At 42.2% G+C, this 14,885-nt stretch overlaps 1 protein-coding gene and 1 long non-coding RNA gene across 5 annotated transcripts in view; both read right to left on the bottom strand.

Moving 5' to 3' along the window:
- LOC102121007 (probable G-protein coupled receptor 75) overlaps positions 1 to 14,885 on the bottom strand; it is a 185,407-nt gene extending 170,522 nt beyond the window's left edge. For 2 of the 4 annotated variants that reach the window (XM_065527093.2, XM_015433442.4), the window contains exon 1: positions 14,743 to 14,885. In XM_065527093.2, coding sequence (XP_065383165.1) covers positions 14,743 to 14,846 — 104 coding nt within the window. In that variant the 5' untranslated portion in view covers positions 14,847 to 14,885. Of the gene's footprint in view, positions 1 to 7,761; positions 9,921 to 14,742 lie in introns of those variants that run through there. The other 2 variants (XM_065527098.2, XM_045369336.3) reach the window with 2 other exon arrangements.
- On the bottom strand, positions 3,923 to 5,425 carry LOC141408344 (uncharacterized). The gene is made up of 2 exons (XR_012422385.1): positions 4,267 to 5,425; positions 3,923 to 4,179 (listed from the first exon to the last, which is right to left on the bottom strand). It is a non-coding gene; the product is annotated as an uncharacterized lncRNA (long non-coding RNA).

Below are 14,885 nucleotides of genomic sequence, written 5' to 3'. Positions count from 1 at the left end.
TCTAATTATATATTTGTAAACTGTTCTATGTTCTTATTATTCTTGTCTTCTTGGTCCATCCTAGACTTAATGGGGTATTAAAATCTCCTACTTTGCTCATGTTTCTGCCCATTTCTTCTTGTAGTTCTAACAGATTTTGCTTTGTGCACTTTGTTGTTTTTGACAAATCTGGTTTTATGAAGCCTCTGCTCTCAACCTTGCAATGATTTTTCATCATATGTGGAATAAAAATCTAAAACACTTGTCAAGTCCTGCAAAGAGCCTATATGATCTGGTTCCTGGCTACCTCATTTCCTGCCATTCTGTCTGCCAATTTTTTTTTTTTTTCTTGAGACAGAGTTTCACTCTGTCGCCCAGGCTGGAGTGCAGTGGTGTGATCTCGGCTCACTGCCATCCTCTCCTCCCGGGTTCAAGGGACTCTCCTGCCTCGGCTTCCCAAGGAGCTGGGACTACAGGCATACACCACGACGCCTGGCTAACTTGTGTATTTTCAGTAGAGAAGGGGTTTCGCCACGTTGGCGAGGCTGGTCTGACCTCCTGACCTCAAGTGATCGCCCGCCTTGGCCTCCCAAAGTGCTGGGATTACAGGTATGAGCCACCGCACTCCACCTCCGATTTTCTTAAACATGCCAAACATATGCCTGTTTTGGGCCTTTAGTGGCTACTCCTGGAGCTTGGAAAGCTCTTGTCCCAACTATGTTCCTGGCTCAATTCCTTAGACTTCATTCAAGATGCTGCTCAAATATCTCCTAAGAAAGACTATCTCTAGTCTCCCTGTGTCAAAATCACATCCCCACCGCCCCCTATACTTTCTCCGCTTTTACTATTTTATCGTTTTCATACAACGTATCACTACCGTAGTCCCCCCTTATCCTTGGTTTCAGTTTCCTGTGGTATATTTCGAGAGAGACCACATTCACATAACTTTTATTACAATATTATTCGTTATTGTTAATCTCTTGCCATGCCTTATAAATTAGGCTTTATCACTGGTATGTGTGTAAAGGAAAAAGTATGGAATATTTCAGGTTTGGCACTATCCCAGGTTTCAGGTATCCACTGGGGGTCTTGGGACATAGCCCCCATGCATTACTGTGGGATCCTGTGCTTGAAAATTACATATTTTTCATCTGCAGTATAATGTGTTATGGGGGTAGAAACTTCATTGTTGTGTTCACCCATTATCTCAAGCTGGTACATAGTATTCAACAAATATCAGCTGAATGAATGAAACTTATTGCTTTATTTTTTGGTTGTTCCTCTTATCAATCAGTATTAGTTATCTTCTAGAATGTGGTTTTGCTTTCAGTTCTTTGATATTTATATTGTCATCATCATTTTTTGTTCATGAAGGCTTGTCTACTTTTGTCTATATCTTAATTTTTACTCCAGTTTGTGTTTCTCTATTCCAAGCAGCAAATGTTGCATGTATTTTCATGTTGTTTTTATTTATTTATTTATTTTTTTGAGACGCAGTCTCGCTCTGTCACCCAGACTGGAGAGCAGTGGCGTGATCTTGGCTCACTGCAACCTCCGCCTCCCAGGTTCAAGCAGTTCTTCTGCTTCAGACTCCCGAGTAGCTGGGATTACATGCACCTGCCACCATGCCCGGCTAATTTTTGTATTTGTGGTAGAGATGGGGTTTCACCATGTTGGTCAGACTGGTCTTGAACTCCTGACCTCAAGTGATCTGCTCACCTCGGCCTCCCAAAGTGCTGGGATTACAGGCGAGAGCCACCGCGCCCGGCCTTCATGTTGTTTTTTAATTCAAAGATTTGTCTTTTATATATGATATTAAGCATTTCCATTTATCCAGTTATTTCTGTAATCCTACGTTATGTTTTATAAATTTTGTTTTCTTAGTATTTCATTCCCTCTGCTATTTGATAAAACTTACTTTCTCAGACTATATGATAAGCTAGCTAATGGCAAAGGGATAGGAAATGGGAAGTGGAAGACATTATAAAATACCAATCACAGCTTCTTGACCAATGGAATCAAGCAAAGTCTGTACTAATCCCCATTTCTTCTTTATCCTAGGGTGTGTGTGTGTCTGTGTGTGTGTGTGTCTATGAAACCTTTTCAACCAATTTCTTCTTTGTACTCTGTTTTCCCTTGATGATTAAATTTGTTTGTTGGTGGTAAGTTTTATAATTTAGTCCTTAGGTTACAGAGCATCACGTAGAGATTTTTGACTGAACTAGAATAATAATGAACATCACTGAGAAACCCAGAGATTGATCAGACTTAGCATCTTCCCTCTGGAGGAGAGCACACATTTTTTGTTTTGTTTTGTTTTGTTCTGTGACAGGATCTCACTCTGCAGGGCTCACTGAAGCCGAGGCCTCCTGGATTCACTCAGGTGATCCTCCCACCTCAGCCACCCCAGTAGCTGGGACTATAGGTACCTACCACCATGCCCAGGTAACTTTTCTGTAGAAACGGGGTTTTGCCATGTTGCCCAGGTGCATCTTAAACTCCTGGGCTCAAGTGATCCTCCCACTTCAGCCTCCCAAAGTGCTAAGATTACCGCAGCACCTAGCAAAGTACACACTTTTGTTTAAATGAGAGAAGCTGCATTATTTCAAGAGGGAGAATGGTGGTATGGCTACTGCTGTTGTTTGGAAGTATGGCTAGAGGTATGTATAAAAAATGTTGACTACTGGCCATGCACGGTGGCTCATGCCTGTAATCACAGCACTTTGGGAGGCTGAGGCGGATGGATCACCTGAGATCAGGAGTTCAAGACCAGCTGGCCAACATGGTGAAACCCTGTCTCTGCTACAAAAATTAGCCAGGCATGGTGGCGCGTGCCTGTAATCCCAGCTACTCAGGAGGCTGAGGCAGGAGAATCACTGGAACCCAGGAGGTGGAGGTTGCAGTGAGCCAAGACTGCACCACTACACTCCAGCCTAGGCAACAGAGTGAGAATCCATCTCAAAAAAAAAAAAAATTGTTGACTAACAAGTTGAACCACTGTGGACAGAACAGATTAGAACTCTGCATCTCCTTTGAGTATACTTTTGTGTTAGTACACTTTCCAGATTCCCCTGAAGCTAGCGTTCCAGAGGCAAACTTAGTTTCTCCACCCAATTGCATGCTGCCAGATTTTTCCTACAGCAATGTCTTGTTTAGATACTTGCTTTGAAGGTATCAAGAGAGTTTTTTGTGGAAATAGTGGTGGCAGCAACTTCCTCATTGCTGGACAACTTTAACAGTGTGTTCTAGAAGTCAAAAGTCCAAGGTAGGCTTCCTGACTTCCTCTCTTCTTGGTTGGAGCAGAAGTAGTAGCATTTCTGGCTAGTCCGGCTGGTCATGTTTATGGTGGAATCTTTCCTGGAGACTCATCATAGAGCCCTATGTAACCATTCTGTAGACATCTAGTTTCCTATATGAAACCCGTTCCTGCTTATGTTAATGTTTTTTGATTCTTAAATCCAAACTCTGATCGGTAAACTAAAAATTCGAAAATTTTGTTTTTCCAGGTAAATCTCATTTAAATGAGTTGTTGAAACGTTCATTTAGCCTCTTTTCACTGAGCAAGAAACTTAGTTTTGTAAATAGTCTTTGGCATTATCTATCCTTGGTTAGTCTAAGCATATATGATACAAAACGTAGTCAAACACCGGTAAGTGGCTCACGCCTCTTTCCCAGCAATTTGGAAGGCTGAGGCGGGAGGATTGCTTGAGCCCAGGAGTTGGAGACCAACCTGGGCAACACAGGGAGACACTGTCTCTACAAAAAATAAATAAAATAAAAAATATATAAAATCAAACACGTTATTTCATCTCTTAAGGGAAAGAGTTCTCTGTGGTTCAACACATTGTTATCCATTGTGCAAAAATGATCATTGCCATGCTCTGATAGTTTTAAAATGATTAGACAGGAAAATCATTATATTGCAAACTGGTATTCAGAAATGTTAGGATTTTCAGTATTTTTATTTTCCAAACATTATTTTAAAAGAACATTAAAAGCATTAGAAATACAAATCTTGCCTAATGGTTAACATAAGAACAATTATTATAAAATGTTTAAAATACATCACATACTTTGCATCACAGTAAGCATCAAGAGAACTAATTGACATATCCTGATAATTAATCATATTCAAATGAATTCTCATTACTTTTAGTTCTCATTTTAGCCCTTATGAAGAGGTAAGTTATATATGTCTACCTCCTGTACCATGACACCTTTATTATGTTATGTTAACGCAGGTAGAGGTAGACATATATAACTTAGGAAGAAACAAGTTATGTCTACATCTCTATATTTACATATAGAGACACAGATATGGAGGGGGCTACGAATTGAGCCCACTATATATTTCATGCAATTTGTAACAATAATTTCCTTTTTTTAAACTTTTCTTTTGGAGATAATTTTTTGATGAGCATAAAGAGACAATACCTCACATGCACCTGCTTAGTTTTCTTTGTGCTATAATTTTTACCTCCCAATGATGGGCCTCATGCCAGTCAAATCATCTCAGATTCAAACATCACACAGAAAACCTGCCATTTTAAATTTTATAAATAGAAATTACTTTTGTGTTAATCTTTTATTACATCACATTTGAAATGCCTAGCCAAAAAAATAGATGTATGCCTTTAAAAATGTGATTCTTGATTAATGTTGTATTCTTTATAAAGCTGTTTGGCATACTGGGGTAAATACCAGGTTTTGAATTAAGACAAAAATCTAATTCCTAATTTGCCACAATTCTTCAAATGATCTTGGGAGAGAATATTAGATTTCTTAACTCTTTGTTAAAAAGAGATAATAGGCCAGGTGCACTGGCTCATGCCTGTAAGCCCAGCACTTTGGGAGGCCGAGGTGGGTGGATCACAAGGTCAGGAGTGCGAGACCAGCCTGGCTAACATGGTGAAACCTTGTCTCTATTAAAAATACAAAAATTAGCTGGGCATGGTGGTGTGCACCTGTAATCCCAGCTACTCAGGAGGCTGAGGCAGGAGAATCGCTTGAACCCGGGAGGTGGTGGTTGCAGTGAGCTGAGATCGTGCCACTGTACTCCAGCCTAGGCAACAAGAGTGAGACTCCATCTCAAAAAAAAAAAAAAAAAAAGAAAAGAAAAGAAAGGGAAAAAGGGAAGGAGGGAGGGAGAAAGGAAAAGAAGGAGGGAGTAGGTAGGCAAATCAGTCTAAAAGGTGAACTTAAAAACAAAGTAATCTGAGGCTATCCCTGGGTGTGGCAAGAAAAACATTTAGAAGAAAAGGAAAACAAAATAAAATGTATGCCTCATATTTAAATCTCAGAAATAGAAATAACTGATCAATACTGAAAGGTAACAGTTGTAAGATGAGGTTGAGCAGAGTTCTAACTGAATATCTATTCTGTCTTCTCTATACCTCTCATGACCCCTGTATTTGGGGATAACTGGGGGAGGAAACTATAATTAAATGCCTTTCAGCTGGATGTGGTTTCTCACGCCTGTAATCCTAGCACTTTGGGAGGCCGAGGCAGGTGCATCACTTGAGGCCAAGAATACAAGACCAGCCTGGCTATCATGGTGAAACCCTGTCTCTACCAAAAATACAAAAATTAGCTGGGCATGGTGGCAGGCACCTGTAATCCCAGCTACTCCAGAGGCTGAGGCAAGAAAATTGCTTGAACCCGGGAGGTGGAAGTTGCAGTGAGCTGAGATCATGCCACTGCACTTTAGCCTGGGTGACAGAATGACACTCTGTTTCTACAAAAAAAAAAAAAAAAAAAAAAAAAAGCCTTTTATGTAAAGGAACAAAGCACCTTCCAATGTGCAATAATAATTCTTGACTATAACAACTTATAAAGATAGGTGTTGTATATTGATGCTCATCTTGGGTGTCTAACATTTAAAAACCTAGTGAGTTCAAATACTAACTGTATAATGAAAATATTTTTACATAAAAATATGAGTTCACAGTTGTTATGCTAGGAATCGCAGAGCATATAGTAAAATTAGTTTCAGGTAAAGAAATACTTAATCTATTTTTTCTTTCTGTCCATTTCCAGTTTAAGATTAATGGGAGAGAAATAAAACAATTAGTTTGAAAATAGATTATCTTGAGAATTTTTCTACCATAGTAATATATAAAGACAAAAAAGTCATTTCTAAATAGTTACTTGAATACTGTCAGGCAGTTAGCAAACTCTTCTCACACAGAAGGAAAACATAAATCAAAACATTCCCAATCTCATCTCTACACCTTGTTAAGCAATAATGAATATTGCCCAATGCATGACAGGAGTCCACACTGTTTTCCACAGAACACCAGCAACTGAGATGATTACAGCAGTGCCTTCTCTCCCGGGAAGAGTGCACCGCTACCATAGACGCAGTCCTTGTCACTAGGCTTCTCGAGTAAGATCATTCAGAAACAATTCACTTTTGGGCCAGGTGGGGCGGCTCACGCCTGTAATTCCAGCATGTTGGGAGGCCGAGGCAGGCAGATCACCTGAGGACAGGAGTTCAAGACCAGCCTGGCCAACATGGTGAAACCCCATTTCTACTAAAAATACAAAAATGAGCTGGGTGTGGTGGCACATGCCTGTAACCACAGCAACTTGGGAGGCTGAGGCAAGAGAATCGCTTGAGCCTGCGAGGTGCAGGTTGCAGTGAGCAGAGATCATACCACTGCACTCCAGCCTGGGCGACAGAGCAAGACTCCATCTCAGAAAAAAAAAAAAAAAAAAAAAAAGAATACACTTTTAACAAGCAAAAATATATCTTTTTTTTCTTTTTCTTTTTCCTTTTTTTTTTTAAGATGAAGTCTTGCTCTTGTCACCCAGGCTGGATGCAATGGCACAATCTCAGCTCACTGTAACCTCTGTCTCCCAGGTTCAAGCGATTCTCCTGCCTCAACCTCCCAAGTAGATGGGATTACAGGCACTTGCCACCACACCTGGCTAATTTTTGTGTTTTTAGTAGAGACGGGGTTTCACCATGTTGGCCAGGCTGGTCTCGAACTCCTGACCTCAGGTGATCCACCCGCCTCAGCCTCCCAAAGTGCTGGGATTATAGGCGTGAGCCACCTCGCCTGGCCCAAACATATTTCTTTTTCAAAAGAACTGTAAACCTACTCAATTGACATAAAATATGTCTATAATAAGAAATGGCAATAATCACACTACTATGTTCTTAGTTGACTGTCCTATGAAAGAAAAGTACCTAATGCCTATGTTTGAGTGTTTTTGGTAAAGACAGAGTTATCTCCTTTTCTGCCTTAAGAATATATATATTTCTGGCTGGGTGCAGTGGCTCATGCCTGTAATCCCAGCACTTTAGGTGGCCAAGGCAGGCGGATCACCTAAGGTCAGGAGTTCAAGACCAGCCTGACCAACACGGAGAAACCCTGTCTCTACTAAAAATACAAAAATTAGCCAGGCATGGTGGTATGCACCTGTAATCCCAGCTAGTCGGGAGGCTGAGGCAGGAGAATCGCTTGAACCCGGGAGGTGGAGGCTGCGGTGAGCCGAGATTGTGCCATTGCACTCCAGCCTGGGCAACAAGAGTGAAACTCTGTCTCAAAAAAAGAAAAAAGAAAAAAAAGAATATATACATTTCTTTTAGAGACAGGTCTTGCTGTGTTGCCCAGGCTGGACTCATACTCCCAAGCTCAAGTGATCCTCCTGCCTCAGCCTCCCAAGTAGCTAGGACTACAGGTGCACACCACTGCACCCAGCTAACAATATATTATTTATTCAAATCAACCTGCTACCAAAAAGGTATAGTGTTCCCAATTTCAGCACTTCAAAAAATCAAAATTTACAATTCATTTAATAAAAATAACACCTCAGCAAAAATCACACCTTCACATTCTTTAAAAAAGTCCAGTCAATATCTTATTTTGAAGACACATAACACTGACTCAAATCATAAAAATCGGTTGACTTTCTACTTTAACACAGTAGCTTCATTCCTGGCATCTATTTAAAGGTTTGGTACAAAAGACTGGGGCAAAGATCAAGGTAAAAATCTAAAACTTTCACATCAAATCTTAAGATGTCAACAAACTACAAAGCAAATCAACACATACTGACACATCAGACGAAAGAAAACCATAACTGCCAACTTTTCAGTTGAATCTTTTAGGTTTTGATCCGTCACTGAACTCAAAGTTAGAAGAAAGTCCATTAGTATCAGAAACAAAAATAAGATCCTATAGCCTCAGTGACTTTAAACAGAGGGAACTGGAATCTGCTTGGCTGAAGTGCTGTCATATTCCTGCATTAAGTCATTAGTGGTGTGATAATGCATGGCAATATATGAATTGGCAAATCCAAAAGAGTTTACTGGCTGTAAGTTACATGGGCTGCTCTCCTCCTGGGAAGGGCTGCTGTTATAGATGCTGTAGTAAGGTTCAATCCGAGTGTTGATGGGGGTTGAGCTGCTCTGACCACAGTGTTGATGTCCAGCAGAGATCTTGGGGCTCACCACACTTTCCTTTGAATGACTTGGGCCACAAGCCTGGTCCACAAATTTCTTCTGTGGCTTTGGAGATAACATGTAGGCAGAGTTTGTTTCATGATGGGAGGATTTGTTTCTGTTGACTTCGAGGTTCCCTTTTCCCATGGCTCGAAGTCGAGTCTTTTGTTTGCAGCAGAAAAAACCCAGGCCTATGTACTGGAGGCACCAGAGCACTTTCCTTCTCAGCCCTGCACTGTTCCGAGAATATATAAAAGGGTTTAATCCTGACTTGAAAAATATAAGGGTAAATCCAAACAATTCAAACTGGTAAAGAATGAAGCTCCCATTGCTGGAGAGAACCACCTGTACCAAGGAGATCCCCAGTGGAAGACAGCACACCAGGACTGACAGCACAATGATCACGCAGGTGACCACGGCTTTGGAATCCTTGGCAGTGGAGAGGTTGATGGCTGATACCAGCTGGAGTCGGCTCGCTGCAGGGGTGGCCAGCTGGTTGGGACTCTTGGTATATCCACGGGTCTGAACGTGCTGCAGTTTGTTGTAATTCTGGTTCCTATACAGAGCCGGCATGGCACACTGGATGGGATCTCCACCTCCCTGCACAGGGACCCCCATGAAAGGCTGTGGTCTGGAAGCATCGACTGTGATTACAGGGGGACACTTTCTGACTTGAGCGTTCTTCCGCAGGGTCTGAGCAATCATGATGTAAGAGACAGAGACCACAGCAACACAGAAGGTGAAGTCGACCACATAGAGAGACAAAATGGCTTTCCCTTTTCCAGCAATCAGACTGGACATGGGAAGACAGAGGTGGGACTTGCTGGTTTTCAAGGTAGCCAAGGTGGCAAGGGTGAAGCTGGTGGCCCAGAGAAGCAGGGTGAGGAGGACGGTGCAGGGAAACGAGGCCATGCGATTAGGTTGCTTCCCCAACACCATGCGGAGCCGGTGCAGGGCAATCACTGCCACTGTCTTCAGGGACATGATGATGAAGCCGGAACTGGTGAGATGGAAAGTGAAGCAGAAAGCATCTGGGATACTACTGGCTGAGCTGAAGAATAACACAAAGGTGAACATGGGTGCCGTCACTCCACAAATGAAGAGGTCACAGAAGGACAGGTTCAGGATCATGAAATCAAAGTTGGTTCTAAATTTCCTGAAGGCTGGATCGAAGAAGGACAAGAAGACAATGAAGTTGCCGTAGGAACCCAGGCAGAAGATGACCGCCAGTAGAAAAGTACAGGTCACCAAGGTGGCTGTGTGGATGAGATCCTGAAGACCCTCCTGGAGAGAGGTGCTGTTTCCTTCTGGTGAGTGAGGCACATGGAGCGAGGTGGCATTGGGGGCATCTTGAAGGTGGCCTGTTGAGTTCATCTTCAGAGAGAAATGTCTCCTTCTTCTGCTCCCCAAAAACACTCAGTGAGTCAGGACCTCAGCTCACAGACGAACAATATGAACAATATGTGACAAAAGAGGCCCAAGGCAGATGAGCCTACACACAAAAATGCATACCCAGAAACAGAAAGGGATTAATGTAGAAACAAAGGAATTCATACAGTGATCTCATTATTATTAGTAATAGTATTAGTACTAATATCTGTCACCTTGAGAGAAAAATTTATTCACTTATTAGCGATGGGGTCTTGCCATGTTGCCCAGGCTGAACTTGAACTCCTGTGCTCAAGTAGTCCTCGTGGCTTAGCTTCCTAAGTAGCTGGGACTACAGCATGCACCACCAAACCCAGCTCTCTCTCTCTCTCTTTTTAACGAAGCACTAGAATTTTTCAGCTCTGACTTGGTGCACAGAAAGCACTTCTCCTCACAAGACCCAACACAGAAAAAGATACAAACAGATGCATTAATCCAGCTAATATTTAGTTGTATGACACAGAGGTTTTCAAACGAGTTTAAGTGTCACCTGGAGAGCATGTTAAAAAGTTTAAGTTATCACTTGGAGAGCAGATTTCTTGGCCTCGCCCCTTGTGATTCTGTTTGAGGGGTGTGCAGATGTTACTTTTAGAAACACTTCTGTGTCAGGCACTGAAGATATACAAGAACGTAACCTCTCCATCAAAGAGATCACAATCTAGTTGGAGATCAATCTAACTATGTAATTATAGCCTAATAAGGTTGCAGGGTGCTATGAGAGCATGGAAGGGGGGAACCTACTCCAACGTGGAAAGGGAGCTGGGAAAGGATGAAGGGTGCTTTAGCGAGTAGGGGCCAGCTGGATGAAAGGTCGGGGGTATGGAGTGGGGACAGACAGGCTAGGAGAAGTGGGGGTGGGTCTTTGCAGCAGAGACACTGAGGCAAAAAACTGCACGTGCTTGAAATACAGGTTGGAGGGTATTGTTGATGCATAATGTGGCCCTTCACATATTTCCCATAAATCATTAACAAATCCTGTTTCATTCCCTGTGAAGAATCCTTTATTTCCCAGTATTTATAATTTTTCCCCCAGCTTGCAATGTCTTGGCCAATTAACTGCATATTCTCCTTTGGAAAAAAAACCTTGTGTACAACTACATGTGAGGGGGAAAACTGGAAGTAACCAAGGATGTTGGAATTATACTAGAAATTTACAAGGTGCAAAGCACCACATTGGAAAGTCTAAACTGCTATATAAATGTGAGTTACCATCATCCCCAACAAGAATATCCTGATGGTGAAGCAGGAGGCATGCACCCATTCCTGCATTTGTTCACTCAATTTACATTAATTATGTGTATACCATATGCCAGTATTATGCCAGGTGCTAAGTGCTAGGATGAGTAAGGCACAGTCACTACTTTAAAAGAATAACTTCTTGCTTTCCTAACTTCTTTTTTTCTATTTTGCAATGAGACTTAATGTGCACTCACACAAATCTACATTGTCCTAAATCCCAAAGTCCTGCATGGCTTGGTGCCCAACCTGCTCCCAACAGATGCTTCTGGTGGGACCGGCTAAGCTGTTCCTTGGAGACAGCGCTATGTTCTTGACAACCAAAAAGTGTTTGCCTTAATCTAGAATTTTAGGAATAATCAGTGGCACTGTGGAGGTCCAGGGCTGATATTCAGTGTACTTAACCACCAGCTCAAGCTGGATCCCAGAAGCCTCCAGCTGTTAACCCTTTAGTTGCCGGATCAAGGGGGTACAGAGGAATGAACCAGGTCAGTCAGGGATTACCTGGGGCTCCGATTAGCAGCTATGGACTACCCAATAGTGAGGTCTCTCTGCATTTAACAACAGGTACAGCCATGCCAGTGACTATCGGACATATACCAGTCCTGGGAAATCCATATAATTGACTGGTGTCCTTCATCAAGGAAGAAGATATCTTCATCTCTACTCTTTTTTTTTTTTTTTTTTTTTTTTAATTTTATTTATTATTATTATACTTTAAGTTGTAGGGTACATGTGCATAACGTGCAGGTTTGTTACATATGTATACTTGTGCCATGTTGCTGTGCTGCACCCATCAACTCGTCATTTACATCAGGTATAACTCCCAATGCAATCCCTCCCCATCTCTACTCTTAACGTTCATATGGTACAGATCAGGACGACACGGTGAATTTGTCCACGGGAAAGTGAGACCAACTTTTCTATACTTTCCTTTTAAATAAAAGTTCCATAAGAGAAGAAAATCCTGAACTTTTGTTTTTTGATGGTTAGAATTTTTTAAAAATAGTACCAGACAGCTCTATTTCCACTTAAAGGCTGTATACTTGTTTCTGAACACTTTTGATACCTATAGTGAGAAAGACAACTTTTTACTGTTTTTTAAAATTGCTAACGGGAGGACTAGAGCTAATTTATGAAAAGAGAAGTAGAAGAGAAAACACAATTTGAGGAGGCAGGAAGAGCAGGGAGGTGATACTGGTGTCTCTAACCCCCTCATCTCCAAGGGTTTCCTTGGAAGTAGAGAAATGAAGAGGGGTGAAGAGGGATGCAGGAATTTGGCCTGGGGAAGTTAGAAGAATGAAGAGTCTGGAATTAGGATGCTAAGAGAAATGAAAAGTAACTAGGTAATAATGAAGTGAGATGACAGAAGTTATGAAGACTTCAGGCTAAGAGATATTTGGAAAAAGGGATTAAGAGAAAAATGAGATGATGAAACACTAACGTAAGTCAAGAATAGGAGGCAGCAGGAAAAAAGGTGATTTGGGGTAGAGGAGAGGCAACTTTCACGTTTTGTACAGTTACATTTTTCCAACAAATTTTAAAATTTTCAGTATATATATTTTTAATAGAGATGGGGGTCTCACTATGTTGCCCTCGCTGGTCTCCAATGTCTGGGCTCAAGCGATCTGCCTGCTTTGGCCTCCCAAAGTGCTGAGATTACAGGTGTGAGCCACTGTACTCAGCCTTCAATAAATTAAAAAAAATAAGAATTCCAGGTCAGGAAATAACAATGGCAGTATAATTATCAGCATCATTATTAGTATATTAATTTTATCAAGTGCTTAGGATGTGCCAGATGCTGTTCTCAAGGTTCTACACTATTAGCTTATTGGGTCCTCACGAAACCCTGAAATATTTGGTATAACATCTCCATTTTGCAGTTGAGGAAACCAAGTCAAAGAGAAGTTATTTAAAGTGGTGGAACATGGACTTGAATCTAAGCAGTTGCTCTTCCACACTCTTCACCACCGTGCTAAGCCGAACAACAAAAAAACCTTTTTGGGAGGCATCCCCAGGTCAGAAGTATTAAGTGGTTATTACACACCAGGCACCTATTCTAGAGGCTTTACATAAATTATCAAGCTTTATTTCATTCTCACAATAATCCTATGAATAGGTATTGCAACCCCTTCCCCGCTGAAACTTTGTGGAATCTGAAATTCTAATATATCTATATAGCTATATCTACATCTATGTAGATACAGATAGACACACACACACACACACTCTTCTACGTATCTTTTTGGCAAACTTGATAATTGTAGTGCACATATAATGTAATCATAAATCACTCCTATATCTCAAATTATCTCAAATTAGAAAAAAGAAGGAATCATGGGCTGGGAAGAGAAAAGGGAGAAAAAGCAGAGGACAGAATAGACGAAAAGGTTTGCAGAAATACTTTAGTGTAATAGAAATCAAGAAAATTGAGGGAAAGTAAACTCAGGTCTTAGTAGTAACCCCTGAGACTTTAAGAAAGAGGAGGCTGTGACCATAATTTGGAACGACATGATGATGGCAGAAAATAAAAGTGATTTTGGAAGGGGAGTAAATTAATACTGATTTGCTACTCTTAAATATTAAATAAAGGTTACCCATGTTATCTGCAATGCAAACATACAAGCTACACTTTATCTTTGAGACGGAGAATAGGTTATGGAAGAAGATGTGATTAAAGTCATAAAATCAGAAAGATTTTAAGTTGGAACACCAGTCTTAAGCATGCATATTAGCTGCAGTAAGACAGAACGAATTCACATGCATATTCTTACAACTGAGACATCCTGAAGTAAGCAAAGAATACTGATGAAAATTTATTGTATAATTTGAGTGGCAATGATTTTTCATTAAGATGTGTGAACAGCCTGTGATATATCTAGTGTGCTGTTTAAAATTTTAGTAAATATTAAAACATGTTATAGGGGCTTTTATAAGTTAACTCACGACCTGAATTCTTCCAACGCATTCCTCGCGCCTCCCCCAGAATGTCTTAGGCTAGCATTTTCAGAGCCTAACCCTCAGAGAGAGCAAGGTTCTGTATTATTGTGATTCCCATTGTATTTCTGCTGATCAGGAAAACCTCAGGGAGGTTCCATAACTTCCCCAAGGTCACTAAGAGTCGAGCCAGATTTATCGGATTTCAAAGCCCTTGCTCTGTCTATCCAGCAGAACTACACTGAACCCGGAGCAGCTAATGGGATGGGAAGGCCTGAGTCATTTGATGGGAGGGATGAAGAGGCCATGGAGCCCTCAACCTGAGGACAGAGTGGGAAACTGCAGGCAGGGGAGGTCGACCCCCCGTGAGGGGCTGGCGGTGGGTAGGCACTTCCCGGACAAGGGTGAGGTGACGGTAAGGAGGGCCTAGGCCGGGCCAGGTTAGCTTGTAAACGAATCTGCAGAGGGGTGATGGGTTAGGAGGGCTCAGCCGGGGTAGGGGCGTTGGTTGGTTGGGGGATTCCACGGCTGAGCAGAGCCTGGGAACCGGCAAGGACGGGCGAGAAGGCTACCCTGAAGGCCGCACCAGGAAGACAGGTACGCGGAGCCGGGCCTGGCCCTGCGCAGCCGCGCTCCTAGCTATCCCGCCGGTCTCCGGGAGCTGTCCACGGCATCGTGGGGTAGTCCTCCTCCAGGGGCCCGCGGCCTCTCACCTGCCAGGTGGCCGCAGCGCCTCCCCTCCTCCTCCATCTCGCAGTCCGGACCCCAGCTCCGCCTGCCGCTCCGGATGATGCAGGACTACAGGCATCATCGCCATCGCCACCGCCTCCGCGCATCCCGGGAGCCGCGGCAAGAC

The sequence above is a fragment of the Macaca fascicularis genome, chromosome 13 (assembly GCF_037993035.2).
Source record: "Macaca fascicularis isolate 582-1 chromosome 13, T2T-MFA8v1.1".
In the NCBI taxonomy this organism is placed as follows: Eukaryota; Metazoa; Chordata; class Mammalia; order Primates; family Cercopithecidae; genus Macaca; species Macaca fascicularis.
Note: the sequence above shows the minus strand (reverse complement) of the source record. Positions and strands in the feature narration are given on the sequence as shown.